The sequence below is a fragment of the Mus musculus genome, chromosome 6, assembly GCF_000001635.26.
Source record: "Mus musculus strain C57BL/6J chromosome 6, GRCm38.p6 C57BL/6J".
NCBI classification, from domain to species: Eukaryota; Metazoa; Chordata; class Mammalia; order Rodentia; family Muridae; genus Mus; species Mus musculus.
The window spans coordinates 8142127-8157107 of NC_000072.6; the positions used below are offsets into that span (position 1 = coordinate 8142127).

The 14981-nt window shown below is 38.9% G+C and overlaps 1 protein-coding gene across 6 annotated transcripts in view; it reads right to left on the reverse strand.

Annotated features, from left to right (window-relative positions):
• Col28a1 (collagen, type XXVIII, alpha 1) overlaps positions 1-14981 on the reverse strand; it is a 196610-nt gene that overhangs the window by 145027 nt on the left and 36602 nt on the right. For all 6 annotated transcript variants that reach the window (XM_017321502.1, XM_006505031.2, XM_006505032.4 and 3 more), the window contains 2 exons: positions 13237-13281; positions 12021-12074 (listed from right to left, as the gene is read on the reverse strand). In XM_017321502.1, the coding sequence (XP_017176991.1) occupies positions 12021-12074; positions 13237-13281 (99 nt within the window). The remainder of the gene's footprint in view (positions 1-12020; positions 12075-13236; positions 13282-14981) is intronic.

A 14981-nucleotide genomic window follows, 5' to 3' on the forward strand; every position in this document is an offset into this window, starting at 1 on the left:
TTCACAGAAGTTAGGGAAACTAAGCCATTTCTAAAGACCTACTAAGGTCATTTCTCTTCTATACCTGGCTATCCTCTGGTGTTTCCAATCTATATAATATCTTCACAGTCTATCCCTCTTGTGTCAAACCAGAACTCAGAAGGCAGTCTTCCTTCAAATAAAATAAATATAGACAACTGTCAGCATGATTCTGAAATCTGTCCTGAATTCATCCATCTCTATAATGCACACAAGGTTAATATTGTAAACAACAACAGTATCTTTTTTTTTTCTTTTGGTTTTTAGAGACAGGGTTTCTCTGTGTAGCACTGGCTGTCCTGGAACTCACTTTGTAGACCAGGCTGGCCTTGAACTCAGAAATCCGCCTGCCTCTGCCTCCCGAGTGCTGGGATTAAAGGTGTGTGCCACCACGCCCGGCTAACAACAGCATCTTTAGTAGTCAGCTTACAATAATTCTGGGACCCTCCAATTTGATTCCTCCATTGCTACCAGAAAAATGTCATTTTAATTTTATTCTGAAAAAGAGTTTTGAGGCCTTTTCTTTTGTCATCATGGTAAAACAGGATGCTCCACACAAGATGCTCCAGAGAGTGGCACTGCAGCCTTTTTGCTGCTGTCACAATCACTTCTTTATTCTAACAGCAATGACCTTCATTCAGTTCCTTGTGCATAACCTGTTCCTTCCAGCCATAAGGTCTTAGACCACACTGCCCTTTTTCCTTGGGTGTGCTTCTGGATCCTGTTATTATGTAACCTTCAGACCATATTTTAAGCCTCGTGCTTAAGGGAGAATTATCTGATCAGATGAAATTCACTGCATATTGAGAGCACTATTTTCTTATGCAACCCTGTATTTCTAGTGTGTTAGTGAGAGCCAAATCCCCGACTATTAAGTCTGAGAAGAGGATATCTGTGATTTTGTTCCCCTTTGATTACTCAGTGCTTAGCTAATTACCATTATTCATGCAACCTCCCAAGCATCAGACATTTCCTGGGGACCAGGAAGGGAGCTGATACTGCATGCATTCCTGGTCAAATCTTGGAGAAGCTATGGCTCTGGGAATTCTCCTTTGGAGCTACTTAACTGATTTACATACATCAATTGTTATTTCATAAAAATGCTAAGTGACTATTCTATAGTTTCTCCTTCAAGTTCACCCAGATAAAATTAACAGGTTTTTTTCCCAGCTAAAAGTGTAATGAGCCTAAGCTTATATTTTTAAGAAAGTTCAGCCAAAGAAAACCCAACACTTATATATCTAAGTGACTCAAGCAAAGCAAACCCTTCCTTTCTCTAAGATAACAAACAATGAAAGTTCTGCCCAATTCATCAAAACGCAGTACAGTTATGAACAATTTAACCATCTCTTGGGCCCTTTTCACCATTGGAAAGATGGCTTGGCAACTTCTTTGAGTCATTTTTGAGATGAATTGACACTAACTCAAATGAGTCTATGACAAATGTTCTCATGCTTTCGAAATGGAAAGGGATAACCGCGAATAAAATGGTTCAAATGTGGTCAGGTTACATCCTTAACTGAAACCCAGTAAAGGGTCTCTGCAGAGACTTAGAGGATAAATTGAGAAAGGCCAAGTAGGAAGGAGGACACAGGGAAGTCAAGATTCATCATCTTTATTTGAGTTGTTCTCCATTGGAGGTCCTCATTTCTCTTGTTCAAGAGGAAAATTTGTGTGATAAATACTTTGAGGAAAAAATAGTGGTATAGACTTGATCTGTGATGCTGTGAGAAAGACAGTCAAAAGGGTCAGTTGCTTGGTAAAACTTGCTAGCACATGTGGGATCCACTCTGGCACAGACGCGATGTGGAATGTTTTGCATATATTCATTCATCTAGTCCTCACATTTTTTATTAATCCAGAACATGCATGACAAAGCAGTGTCACAGGGAAGAAAATTAGCAAGCCAAATTGCTAAGCTAATAAAACCTAACACTGCTGTCAACTTCACAGTCCAGCTTCCAAAATGGCGCCCTTAAACTACCGTATCCAAATGGCTCATAAAGTCATATACTTTTAAGTTTTAAAGAATTTTAAAACTCATTTGATTTTTGTAACAGTGTGAAAAGTACAAATGTCAGAGTTATATTTGTAATTAAAGATCTATAAAAGGAAGGCAAGACAAACATGATAAGATGTAAGCCAAGAGGAAAGAGAACTTATACAAATGAGCTCACCTTTTATTTCATGTACATAAAATCTACAACATAAACATATCACTGCATCAGTGATAAAATTTGTGTAAATTACAGCTGGCAATACTGTGATTATATATTGTAAATTTACATATAAACTCAAACTGTATTGACTGCAGAACCATCATTATTTCAATTTTCTATTTAAGATGCCATCTACTCAACCACAGTCCACACATTGACCAATTTGTGTTTTTCCAAGAAAACATTTTATAAAGACCAACAGCTAAGGAAAACTGCAAGTAATTCACAGTGTTACTATATTTCAGCAACTGTAGCAGTCAGTGCTTGATTGTGGTGGTCAAGTACAAACTACAGTTCATATAAGGGCTCTCTGGTCACAAAACCATGCCCCTCTCACACACAGCAAAAGCTAGAGAACTGTGTGTCCCTTTCTCTAAGGCTGTTAGAAACCATTCAGGAGAGAGTTTTAGAAATGTGCCTCTAAGGGACAGTTTTGGTTTCTTCTGCACAAAGTAAGTTGCTGTAATATCCCAGTTAGACATCTTCTGTTCCTGTAGCAACAAACCCACCAGTTTGTGGAAAGGCTAGAAAGGGGAGGGATTGTTTGCTTTGTACAGGATTCACTAAAATGATTTGTAAAAATTGAAATATAAATAATAGCAGCTGTTAAATAGCATTGCTACTATGTTGAATTATGATGAATTTTCCATAATGGTTCATGTTATATTAGACTATGTATACTTTAAAATCTTAATAAGATGCCGTATCCTTACATGCTCTAAGATCAACAATAGACAAATGGAGCACCATAAAATTGCAAATGTTCTGTAAGGCAAAAGACACTGTCAATAGGACAAAATAGCAACCAACAAATTGGAAAAAGATCTTTACCAACCCTACATCCAATAGAGGACTAATATCTAATATATATATAAAGAACTCAAGAAGTTGGATCCAGAAAATCAAATAACCCTATTAAAAATGGAGAACAGAGCTAAACATTGAATTCTCAACTGAGGAGTATCAAATGGCCAAGAAGTACCTAAAGAAATGTTCAACATCCTTAGTCATCAGGGCAATTCAATTCAAAAATAACACTAAGATTCCACTTTATAACATTGAGAATGGTTAAGATCAAAAACTTAGGTAACAGTAGATGCTGGGGAGGATGTGGAGAAAGAGAAACATTCCTCCATTGTTGGTGGAAATGCAAGCTGGTACAACCACTCTGGAAATCAGTCTGGTGGTTCCTCAGAAAATTGGACATAGTACTACCTGAGAACCCAGCTATACCACTCCTGGGCATATACCCAGAAGATGCTCCAACATGTAATAAGGAACATGCTCCACTATGTTCATAGCAGCCTTATTTATAATAGCCAGAAGTTGGAAAGAACCCAGATGTCCCTCAACAGAAGAATGGATACAGAAAATGTGGTACATTTACACAATGGAGTACTTCTCAGCTATTAAAAACAATGACTTCATGAAATTCTTAGGCAAATGGATGGAATTTGAAAATATCATCCTGAGTGAGGTAATCCAGTCACAAAAGAATACACATGATATACACTCACTGATAAGTAGATATTAGCCCAAAATCTTGGAATACCCAAGATACAGTTCACAGACCACATGAAGCTCATGAAGAGGAAGGAAGATCAAAGTGTGAATTCTTCAGTCCTTCTTATAAGGGGGAACAAAATACTCATGGCAGGAAATACAGAGACAAAGTATGGAGCAGAGACTGAAGAAAAGGCCACCCAGAGACTGCCCCACCTGGACATCCATCCCATATACAGTCACCAAACCCAGGCACTATTATGGATGCCAATAAGTACTTGCTGAAAGGAGCCTGATATGGCTGTCTCCTGAGAGGCTCTGTCAGAGCCTGACAAATACAGAGTCAGATGCTCACAGCCAACCATTGGACTGAACATGGGGTCCCTAATGGAGGAGTTAGAGAAAGGATTAAAGGAGCTGAAGGGGTTTGCAACCCCATAGAAAGAACAATACCAACCAACCAGACCCCTCACAGCTCCCAGGGACTAAACCACCAACCAAAGAGTACACATGGAGGGACTCATGGCTCCAGCTGCATATGTAGCAGAGGATGGCCTTGTAGGGCATCAGTGGGAGGTGAGGCCCTTGGTCCTGTGAAGCCTGGATGTCCCAGTGCAGGGGAATGCTAGGGTGGGGAGGCAGGAGTGGATGGGTAAAAAAAGAGGGGGAGAATGGACTTAACTTCTTGCTACAAAGTTGCTATTGCAATGTACTTGAATTAATGACACTGCTGTAATTATAAAAACTATGGCATTCCTGTGTGCATAAGACTGAGTCTCTCCACCTAGTACCCAATCTAACTAGAAGTATGTGTTACACTCAGAAATATCCTGGGAAATATTGAGAAGTTTTGGTTCTTTGGTTCATGAGAGCTTCTGTGTTGACAGGCTCTAACTATGTAGACACACATGCACATATACATACACAGTATGCCACAGCAAATAGAACCATAGATCAAGAGATATAAGCATGAAAATTATATGACCTGAAGTCATTGGCTGAAGTTCTACATTACCTAACAACACTTTCAAGTTGTCACTGTCAGTTGGCTCATGTCAGATGAATTATTAAGCTTTCTTAAAGTCCTTGTGAGCATATGTTCATGCAAGTCAAAGCTCTTTCCACATCAGGAATTGCTGAATTGCTATTCTTCCCCTTCAATTAGGCTTGGAGCAGAAGCAACATTTAGACTTCTGCATCACTGAAGGCAAAAGAGTCACAAAGTTTGGCCAATACTCTTCATTCAACATATTTTTTTTTCATTTTTGGATATTTTCTTTATTTACATTTCAAATATTATTCCATTTCCTGGTCTCCCCTTCAGAATCTCCATCCCATCTCCCCTCACCCTGTCTCTATGAGGGTACTCCCCCCCCCATCTACTCCCTCCTTCCCACATTCCCCTACACTGGGGCATAGAACCCCCTCAGGACCAAGCACCTCTCCTTCCACTTATGCCCAACAAGGCCATCATCCTCTGCCACAGATGTGGCTGGAGCCATGGTCCCTCCATGTGTACTCTTTGGTTGGTGGTCCAGTCCTTAGGGGGTCTAGCCAGTATGACAAAGAGCTTCTTCCTCCACACATCACAACCCTGTTCAGATTGATCAGCCCTCTGAGAGCCAGGAAGCGCAATGCTGAAATTAGTATGTTCAAGTGCTGTGTTAAAACTACTTTCTGTGAAGGCCAAAATACCACCAATGCGCTTAGAAAGTTGTGAATCCTAAAACCCTTTTGATTATTTTCACTAGGAATTGTAGACACTACATAAGCTTTACCACACACCAAGTTATGACTTTATACATTATGTTACAAACCATAGTTGGTAGGTAGTTGAAATCAATGAGTTGTTCAAGACCTTAAAATAAATCTACACACCACTTTTGATTGAGGAGAAATCTAAAATTCTTTAAATTTTTTTATTATAGTATTTATCCATTTTTAAACCACAACTGTAAATATTAGCCATGTTTACGAGGTTAACCTAGAGATACTAAGCTAATTTTGAGCCAAGTGAAGTGTTCAGTAATAACCAAAGTTAACTTATTTTTAAAACTACTGTGTCTTCAGTAAAAATATTAAAATATTATAGAAAACATAAGACTCTAAGTCAGACATGCCATGTCCTCTTAGGACTTTGAGGAGACTGTCCAAGCATGAGGAACACTTTAATATATACTACACTACCCTGTACCATTTATAATATTAGAAGAATAATATCCTTGTCTATTTCAGACTGTCACTCAATTCCCTGCACTGCTCACTGTCCATTCCTGATTTCTCGGTTTTCTTAGCATCTCAGAAGCTAACCTGAATGTAAAGACAAAATTTCTTATGTAAGAGTACTAAGTATTTCTTTTACTTGAAAGGTAAAGAGCAAGAAGAAAACCCTAAAGAAAAAATCCTTTGGGAAACATTGTGAATGTACTAGATATTTGTGGATATCCAAATATAGAGACTATTCTGTGCCAAGTGGGATATGCAGGACAGTTGCTTCTGAAGACAAAGTGAATGGCATGCAGTACTAGTAGTACAATGTAAATGGTTTGAGGAATGCCATGTGGTACTTTTTTGGGGGGAGGGTTGGGAGGGGGAAAGGTACCAGGGTAGTCAGCACCTCTTCTGGCTCTGACCCCCAGAGCTCTGCTGTGGGTGTCACAGGCAGCTTCCTACACATTCCACAATGCAGTCCTTCACCTCAGGCAGAGTTTTAGAAAGAATAGATGTGCGTGAGATTTGAGGAAGAAATGTCCATTGAAAATAACCTTAGACAAGTCTCAAGATCTGGCAAGAACAGCCTGTTTAGTTTTTGTATCACCCACTGTGCTAGTTGGTTGAGAGTTATTACTGAACAAATTTGTAGGGCTTGCCAATCTTAACCCATTCTAACTGGCTAGCAGAGGTGCCCGTTGGTAGCAGGCTGTGGTTGCAGCCTGGGCCAACCGCAGCAGCCTTGTGAAAAAGTCTATGGTTCTGGATTGATGGGGCTCAAGTCTCTCTTGCATTACAAGTTCAGTTTGGTCCTAGAAGAAGGTTTCTTGGGCACTTCCATAATTATACTTCTAATAATTTAAAAGATTGTCGGGATGTTCTTTTGAGAACTATTATGCTTGTGAGTGGGAGAGCCTGAGAGGTCTCTGAACCAAGGCTTCCTTTTGAAAAATATCTGTATTTTGTTGCTAAGGCAACAAGGGCAGTCAGGGCAGAATAGGAGTTAGTTTCCATGTGGAAAGTATTAATGGCATCAGTGATTAGTGAAACTGGGCCAGGGGCACATTTTTCCTGATTTAGCATGTGCTATTTTTTCCTTTTTGTTCTTTGGCCACCTTTTCTGGGGTGAGGAGACCTTTGATGAAGAAAATCCAACCCCAGAACAACAAACAGTGATTGTCGTTCATGAGAGAGACCATTCATAAATGCAAAGCCAAAGACAGGCCCCATCTAGAAACTCTCACGGAATCTTTGTGAATGTTTTAAGTATAGAATTTCTGTTTTGGTCTATTAGAGATGCAGTGCTTGAAAATACAGTTAGAATGGCTTTTATTTTTTCCAAGCGATTTCATTTTTTCTTTCCTATGACTTCACTGAACATTACAAACAAGCAGAAATACCCTTCCAGCAAACTGTTTCTCAAAGACAAAATGGACTGTAAGAGGACTTAGGTGTAGTTTCTATGCTGTCTATGAGAAACACGTTGGTCTCAGGTCGAATTAAGCATTTTTTTTCTGAAGGAGGGTAAATTGCATATCATGGGTAAATGCATACTTTACCCTCCAGGTGCTGATGTTTTCTGGATCAAAGGGCCTGAAACCATTATTGCTTACAATCTTGGTAACTTGGAAGCTTAATTTGTATAATGGTGATAAGAATAGATCATGCCTCAGAAGGCAATGTTGGCAGTAGCATATTAAGAACTATATATGTCACAAAAGAAATGTACAATAAATGTTATCCATGATTGTAAAAGTGTGAGAATCAATAATCTTACCCATGTCCATTAGAAAATACAGGTTTTTGGCACGTCAACAGCAATTTCTTTAAAATATTTTTAATAAAATAATATATGAGAAGAAACCACCATTTCATATACCATTATTTCCAGACAGAAGAACTATATCGTCTTTGCTATTTTGTGGGTTCTTCACCCCCAAACCTGGTTTTACCCCTATCACTAGATAGGAGAGAAAGAAGGATAGAGGGAACAGATAGGCAGACAAACAGATTATATATATATATATATATATATGTATATATATACATATATATATATAATATATATAGAGAGAGAGAGACAGAGACAGAGACAGAGAGAGAGAGAGACAGAGAGAGACAGAGACAGAGAGACAGACAGAGACAGAGACAGAGGGAGACAGAGAGACAGAAACAGAGATCTGAATCTAATTTCTTCTTGTTTCGTATTTGCTTATTGCTGATCTTTGCTTCTTTGTGAGTTCTTATTTTTCTTACCTTTTATTCCTCCCAGTTTCACCCTATCACTAAATATGAGAGAAAAAAGGATATAAAGGAGAGAAAGAGATCCCTGAATCTAACTTTTTTCCCTCTTATCTCTTCTTTGAGCACAACTACAAACAAATCTCAACTAACCCCCTTGAATGACCACCAACCACCAATCACACTTATCAAGGTTCAGGCATTTACCCTCTGAAACATTCACAGAATTCCAAACATTTCACAATTGTAGAAATTATCTGGCAAAACCATTCCTCTGCTAGAACATGAGGCAAATCTTAGTCAGCTATGTGCAGCAGTCCCATATTCCCAGACCTGGGACTAAAATAAAAACATATTATTGTAGTATCTCTGTGTTTTTTGAACAAACAAAAATTCCAGAGAAGGGGGAGAAGGGGGAAGAGAAGGAAGAGGAAGGGAAAGAGGAAGAGGAGGAGGAGGAAGAGGAAGAGAAGGAGGAGAAAGAGGAAGAGGAGAAGGAAGAAAGGAGGAGGAAGATGGAAGAGGAGGAAGAGGAGAAGAGGAATAGGAAGAGGAATAGGAAGAGGAAGAGAAAAATAATAATTGGGACCCAGCTATACCACTCCTGGGCATATTCCCAAAAGATGCTCCAACATGTAATAAGGACACATGCTCCACTATGTTCATAGCAGCCTTATCTATAATAGCCAGAAGCTGAAAAGAACCAAGATTGCCTTCAACAGAGGAATGGATACAGAAAGTGCTACATTTACACAATGGAGTAACTACTCAGCTTTTAAAAACAATGAACTCATGAAATTCTTCGGCAAGTGGATGGAACTAGAAAATATCATCCTGAGTGAGGTAACCCAATCACAAAAGAACACACATGATATGCACTCAGTGATAAATGGATATTAGCACAGAGGTTCAGAATACGAAAGATACAATTCACAGACCAAATGAAGCTCAAGAAGAAGGAAGACCAAAGTGTGGATACTTCCGTCCTTATTAGAAGGGGGATCAAAATACCCATGGGAGAAGATAGAGAATCAAAGTTTGGAGCAGAAACTGAAGGAAAGTACTTCCAGTGACTGTCCTACCTGGGGGTCCATCCCATATACAGTTACCAAACCCAGACGCTGTTGTGGATGCCAGCAAGTGCTTGCCGACAGAAGCCTGATACAGCTGTCTCCTGAGAGGCTCTGCCAGTGCCTGACAGGGTCCCCAGTGAAGGAGCTAGAGAAAGTACCCAAGGAGCTGAAGGAGTTTGTAGCCCTATAAGAGGAACAACAATATGAACTAACCAGTACTCCTAGAGATCCTGGGACTAAGCCACGAATCAAAGAAAACACATGTTGGGACTCATGGCTCCAGCCGCATATGCAGCAGAGGATGGCCTAGTCAGTCATCAATAGGAGGAGAGGCCCTTGGTCCTGTGAAGGCTCTATGCCCCAGTGTAGGGGAATTCCAGGACCAGGAAGAAGGAGTGAGTGGGTTGGTGAGCAGGGGGAGGTGGGAGGGGATGGGGGATTTTTGTAGGGGAAACTAGGAAAGGGGATAACATTTGAAATGTAAATAAAGAAAATATCTAATAAAAAAAGACCCTAATAATAATAATAATGATAAAATGAAGGAGAGAAAAGTGGAGGAGGTGAGATCAGGAACAGTAAGAAAAAAATGCAGGGAAGTAGAGAAAGAAGGCCAGAGCGAGGGTGGAAGAAAAGAAACTCTAAGTGACTTTATGTCATGTGTAATTCATCACAACTAAATTTTATAGATTTTTATTTAATTCAAAAATATGTTAGAATGGTGTGGTGGCATGTACTTTCAGTCCCAGAACTTGGCAAGCAAAAAGAGGTGAATCTCTATGAGTTGAAGCCCAGCCCAGTCTATCTTATTAAGTTCCAGGTCAGCCAAAGTTATATGAGACCCTATCTCAAAAACAACCTTCATTCATATGTATATGTATATGTATATGTATATGTATATGTATATGTATATGTATATGTATATGTATATGTATATGTATATGTATATTCACAAACAAATAAGACATAAAAATATTTAAAGACATTTTCTTGAGACAAAATTTGATGAAATCACCAAATATCTTTAGAAAGATGACTCCCTTCTTGAACATGCTATGAAAACCAAGCACGGGGCTATTTTATCATAATCACCCCTCCTTGCAGAGACTTACTAGAATTAAAATCTAAAGTTTATAGAAAATGGTTTCTTTTAAAAGTCTATAAAGTATAAGGGAAAATGATGACATAATGTTATCATTTATTTGTTTGTTTATTTATTTATTTATTTATTTATTTATTTATTTATTTATTTATTTATTTATTTATTTATTTAATGGACCTGTCTCCACACACCATCACTGGACAGCTTTCATCCACAATCAAGCACTAGCATTCTTTCTTCTTTCTCAGTGCCTGGAGAAGTAGACAGCCCCGCCCCTGCCCCTGCTACCGCCCCTGTGCCCGCCCCCCTTGCCCCTGCCCCCGTCCCCAGCCACGCCCCTGCCTCAGTGCACAAGTCATTTCTAGGTTTTGATTTTTCCTTTCCTGAATGACAACAGGAGGCCAGCACAATCCCTCCATCCTCTGTGGCTCATGCTCTCTGCATTTTTATCACTGTTACAAACCTCTGCCCTGGAAGCGTAGCTTATGGTTCCGTTTTACAGATGTAAAAATTAGCATCTTGGCTGACCAGTGATTCCTAGAAATATGTATGCAATGTCAAACTGAGTATGCTCTTTTTCTTTTTGTCGGGATTTTACCTCCAGCTGAAGTGATTTTATGACAACTACTCAGTATTCAACAGAGCCATCCCTTCCCCAGAGAGAATTAATCATAGGCAAGGACTGGAAAAGACATTTCCCTAGTTGAAGCTCAAGACTGTGTCTGCTGAGAAACCCATTCAATTTTAATTTGCCAATTAAAAGTGGCCTGGGAAATCTCACACTGTCATTATCTCATTAAAAATGCATCCTCGACACTCCCTTTCTTCCCTCCGAGAATTAACACTAAAGCAGTCCAACTGCTCTCTCTACAACTTGGAGTTAGCACCATCCTCAAAAGATGATCTTTATCTGGGGTCAATGGGTGATGGCATCTTCTGCAGTTAATAATTGTCAAAAATTCTACACAACTCCCATTGTTACACCTGTGGACAAGTTACTGGCTAGTTAGCACATCTGTGAAATTTACTGAAAGTTGGGAAGATTTGAAAGGAGATAGAAGCATTGTTTTCTGCAGATAAATGGCCAGACACATTTGAAAAGAAAGTCCTGTGACCAGGCGCTTTAACACCCTCCACTTTAGAGAATCTTTGGACGATATCTGGCTGTTATTACACCCCTCCTCTCTGTCATGCAGGATTATGTATGGAATAGTGTCACAAACACAGGACTGAAGGTTAAGAATGCTGGTTTCTGTTTTTATGCCAGCCAGAAATCCTATTGTCTAATAAACTGTATGTGGAGATAGTTAACAGGAGAAAATTGGAATGGCTGGAATCATGTTATCTGGTACCAGTTTTGATTTCCCAGTGAGCCATAAACACTAGACACTGCGAAAAAGACAGAAACACATCAGAGATGCCGGATGCTGCCTCATAGTTAATAACGCCCCTGAATAAGAAAGTAGTAAATGATTCAAGGATGCTACTGCCTTTCTGTGTAGACGCAAACTTGAATCTGTGCACACACCTGCAGGTTACTAATATTTCCAAAGGCACTTTTCAAAGAATTAGCTAATCCCTGCCTAATAAAACACACACTAGCATAGTGAACAGGGGAAAGGCACGCTGTCCACCTCCAAATTTTAAAACGTGTACCTTATTTCCTTGAAATCCCTTTGGACCTGGATCCCCTGGAGGTCCACCAATGCCCTGCTCCAAGATGAAAACCGAGAATTAGTTTGTGCGCCAAGCTAGAAGGCCAACCAAGACAGGACAAGTAATTCCTTAGGGTTCCTGGAAATCCTGGTGACAGTAGCCAGACTGTGATGCTTGGATCTGCTTTGGGGTCACATTCAAATGAGAACCTGCACAGCATAAAGTCCTTGAGTCAAGGTCACAGCTTCTAAAACAACTCATACTAAAACCACGCATGCTTTCAATGTGACACTTGTTTTCCTGAGCCAGTGTTTTTAAGCTTCTTGCTGTGTTGGATTCTACTTTTAGGAAAGATTTTGCCTATCAATCAATATTCGTATAACATAAGCAGATCATTGAAAACAGTCATTTGTACTGAGTCTGCAATGGCCACTCCCCACCTTACTCTGGCAATTCCACACCAAAGCAAAGGACTTGGTTAACCAGTTATAGCCTAAGAGTTCTTGGGTTAAAACCATAGCTTTTAGCTTATTTGGAGAGGTTGTTTTGTTGGCTTGTTTTTGTTCTTATGTTTTGTCTGGTTTTGTTTTGTCTGGTTTTGTTTTTTCTTTGTGCTGCCAAGGATCCAGGCAAGGCTTGCTTGATAACCACTGAGCTATACCTCCAGATATTTTTCAGTCCTGAAATTACTTCTTCATGCTCATCTATATCTCTTGTTACTTTAAAGGAGACAAGTCCCTCCACTGGAAAAATGATCCAGATTATTTTCTGGGGTCTACAGTGTATTACTAAGTTATGATGTCATTCCATGTCTTCAAGAATTAATTACTTGCATGGGAAGGACTAAAACAAATATTTAGATAAATAAATATAGACAAAAATGAACAACTCCTACAATTACATTATAGGAACTATCTACTTCCTTATCTACCTCTCTTCATATAAAATATTTTCCATTTCCTTAGCTATTAACTAGATGGAGTTATCAGGTGTATTGATAAGGATAATCAAAACATTAGTCAAGTGATTTCCAAATTTGACTATGTACTTGAATAATCTGGGAGCCTTTAAAAACTACTGACTCATGGTTCTCTTCCCTACACACTTTGAATTAATTGAAGATTTTGTGAATGGATCAAGGGGTGGTGGTAGTTGTTGTACCCTCCTAAGGTAATTCTAGTTCAAACATAGACTTGGGTTTTTTTTGCCTCCTTACCTGAATTCCTCTTGGTCCCTTTGGTCCATATGGCCCTTCAGGTCCCTGTAGAATAAAATTAAGTATTCCACTTTAGTTCCAATTAAATATTCTAAATATCCATCTTTGTAATGTATAGGCTTTAGATGCAAAAATAGGTTCTGGTTGAGTGTCACTCTTCCCTGGCTATTCAAACATCAAAGAGAACAGATTGAAATGATTCTAATAATCCTAATTAACAAAACACCTCAGAGTCAAACTTTGCTTAAATAAGTAAACCAAAAGAAAACTAATATTACATGTCAGTATTTACCCCATATGTTGGTATGTGGCTCATTTTCTTTTTTCATTTTTTGAGACATGTACTCTATGTAGTCCTGGCCATCCTGGAACTCTCTCTATAGACTATGCTGTCCTCAAACTAAGATATTCACCTGCCTCTGCCTCCTATGTGATGGCATTAAAGGCATACACTACAACCACCTGGTTATATTTGGTTCAAAGAAAAGGAATTGCTTCATAAAGCTCCTTAGGATGTTCTAGTAAGTATATAAATTCCTGTAATTAGTAAAATATCATTTCCAGCCTGTAATCAATGTCATTAAATCAACGATGAGTTTGCCTTACAGCTAGACTGTTCTTCTTCACACTTTGGAGTTTGGCAAAACACTATTTATAGTCAATAACCTGTTGTACTGGCTAGTTTTGTGTCAACTTGACACAGCTGGACATAGTCACAGAGAAAGGAGCTTCAGTTGAGGAAATGCCTCCATGAGATCCAGCTGTAAGGCATTTTCTCAATTAGTGATCAAGGGGGAAAGGCCCCTTGTAGGTGGGACCATCTCTGGTAGTCTTGGGTTCTATAAGAGAGCAGGCTGAGCAAGCCAGGGGAAGCAAACCAGTAAAGAACATCCCTCCATGGCCTCTGCATCAGCTCCTGCTTCCTGACCTGCTTGAGTTCCAGTCCTGACTTCCTTTGGTGATTAACAGCAGTATGGAAGTGTAAGCCGAATAAACCCTTTCCTCCCCAATTTATTTCTTGATCATGATGTTTGTGCAGGAATAGAAACCTTGACTAAGACACCTGTCAAATTTCAATACTTTCCATATCTCAAAATACATTTACAATGTATTTTCTGTGAATATAATATAGTCTTGATTACCTTTTCCCAGCTTTCTATTTTTTTTCAGGTTATTTGTCAAGAACCAAGACCTACCATGATTTGTTGCACATTTTTTAGTTTGACCTTAAAATGCTTCTGATGTGTGCTGCTTTAAATAACCTTAGATTTGATATTGTGTGTGTGTTCACATCTTTGTCCTATTCGGATTCATCACTAAGGATCTAGAAGATGGCTACTGAAGTGGAAACAGTAGAGGAGGGTCTATCTCTTCTTTGTCTATCATGTATCTACGGGAAGCAAGAAACTTGATAAAGTTTGTTGGCCATGATAGTTACCTGTGTGTGTGTGTGTCTATTTATCTTATGGGATGTTAATCAGGATTACATATCAATTATTACCTTGCAGTTTGCTAATTTAATGTATAAAATTATAAAACACTGGTAGTGTCTTAATTTTACTTCTTCGACTGCAAGAATATTTGGATATTTTCATCATTTTTATCCATTTGTGTTTATTTTCATCTCTTAATGTTCTTCACACATTTTTCTTATAAATCTGTGTGAACTCTTCATATCAAATGTGCCATACTTTGTGAAACCTATTCGAACATATATATTTATATTTTGTATCTTTAATGTTGAG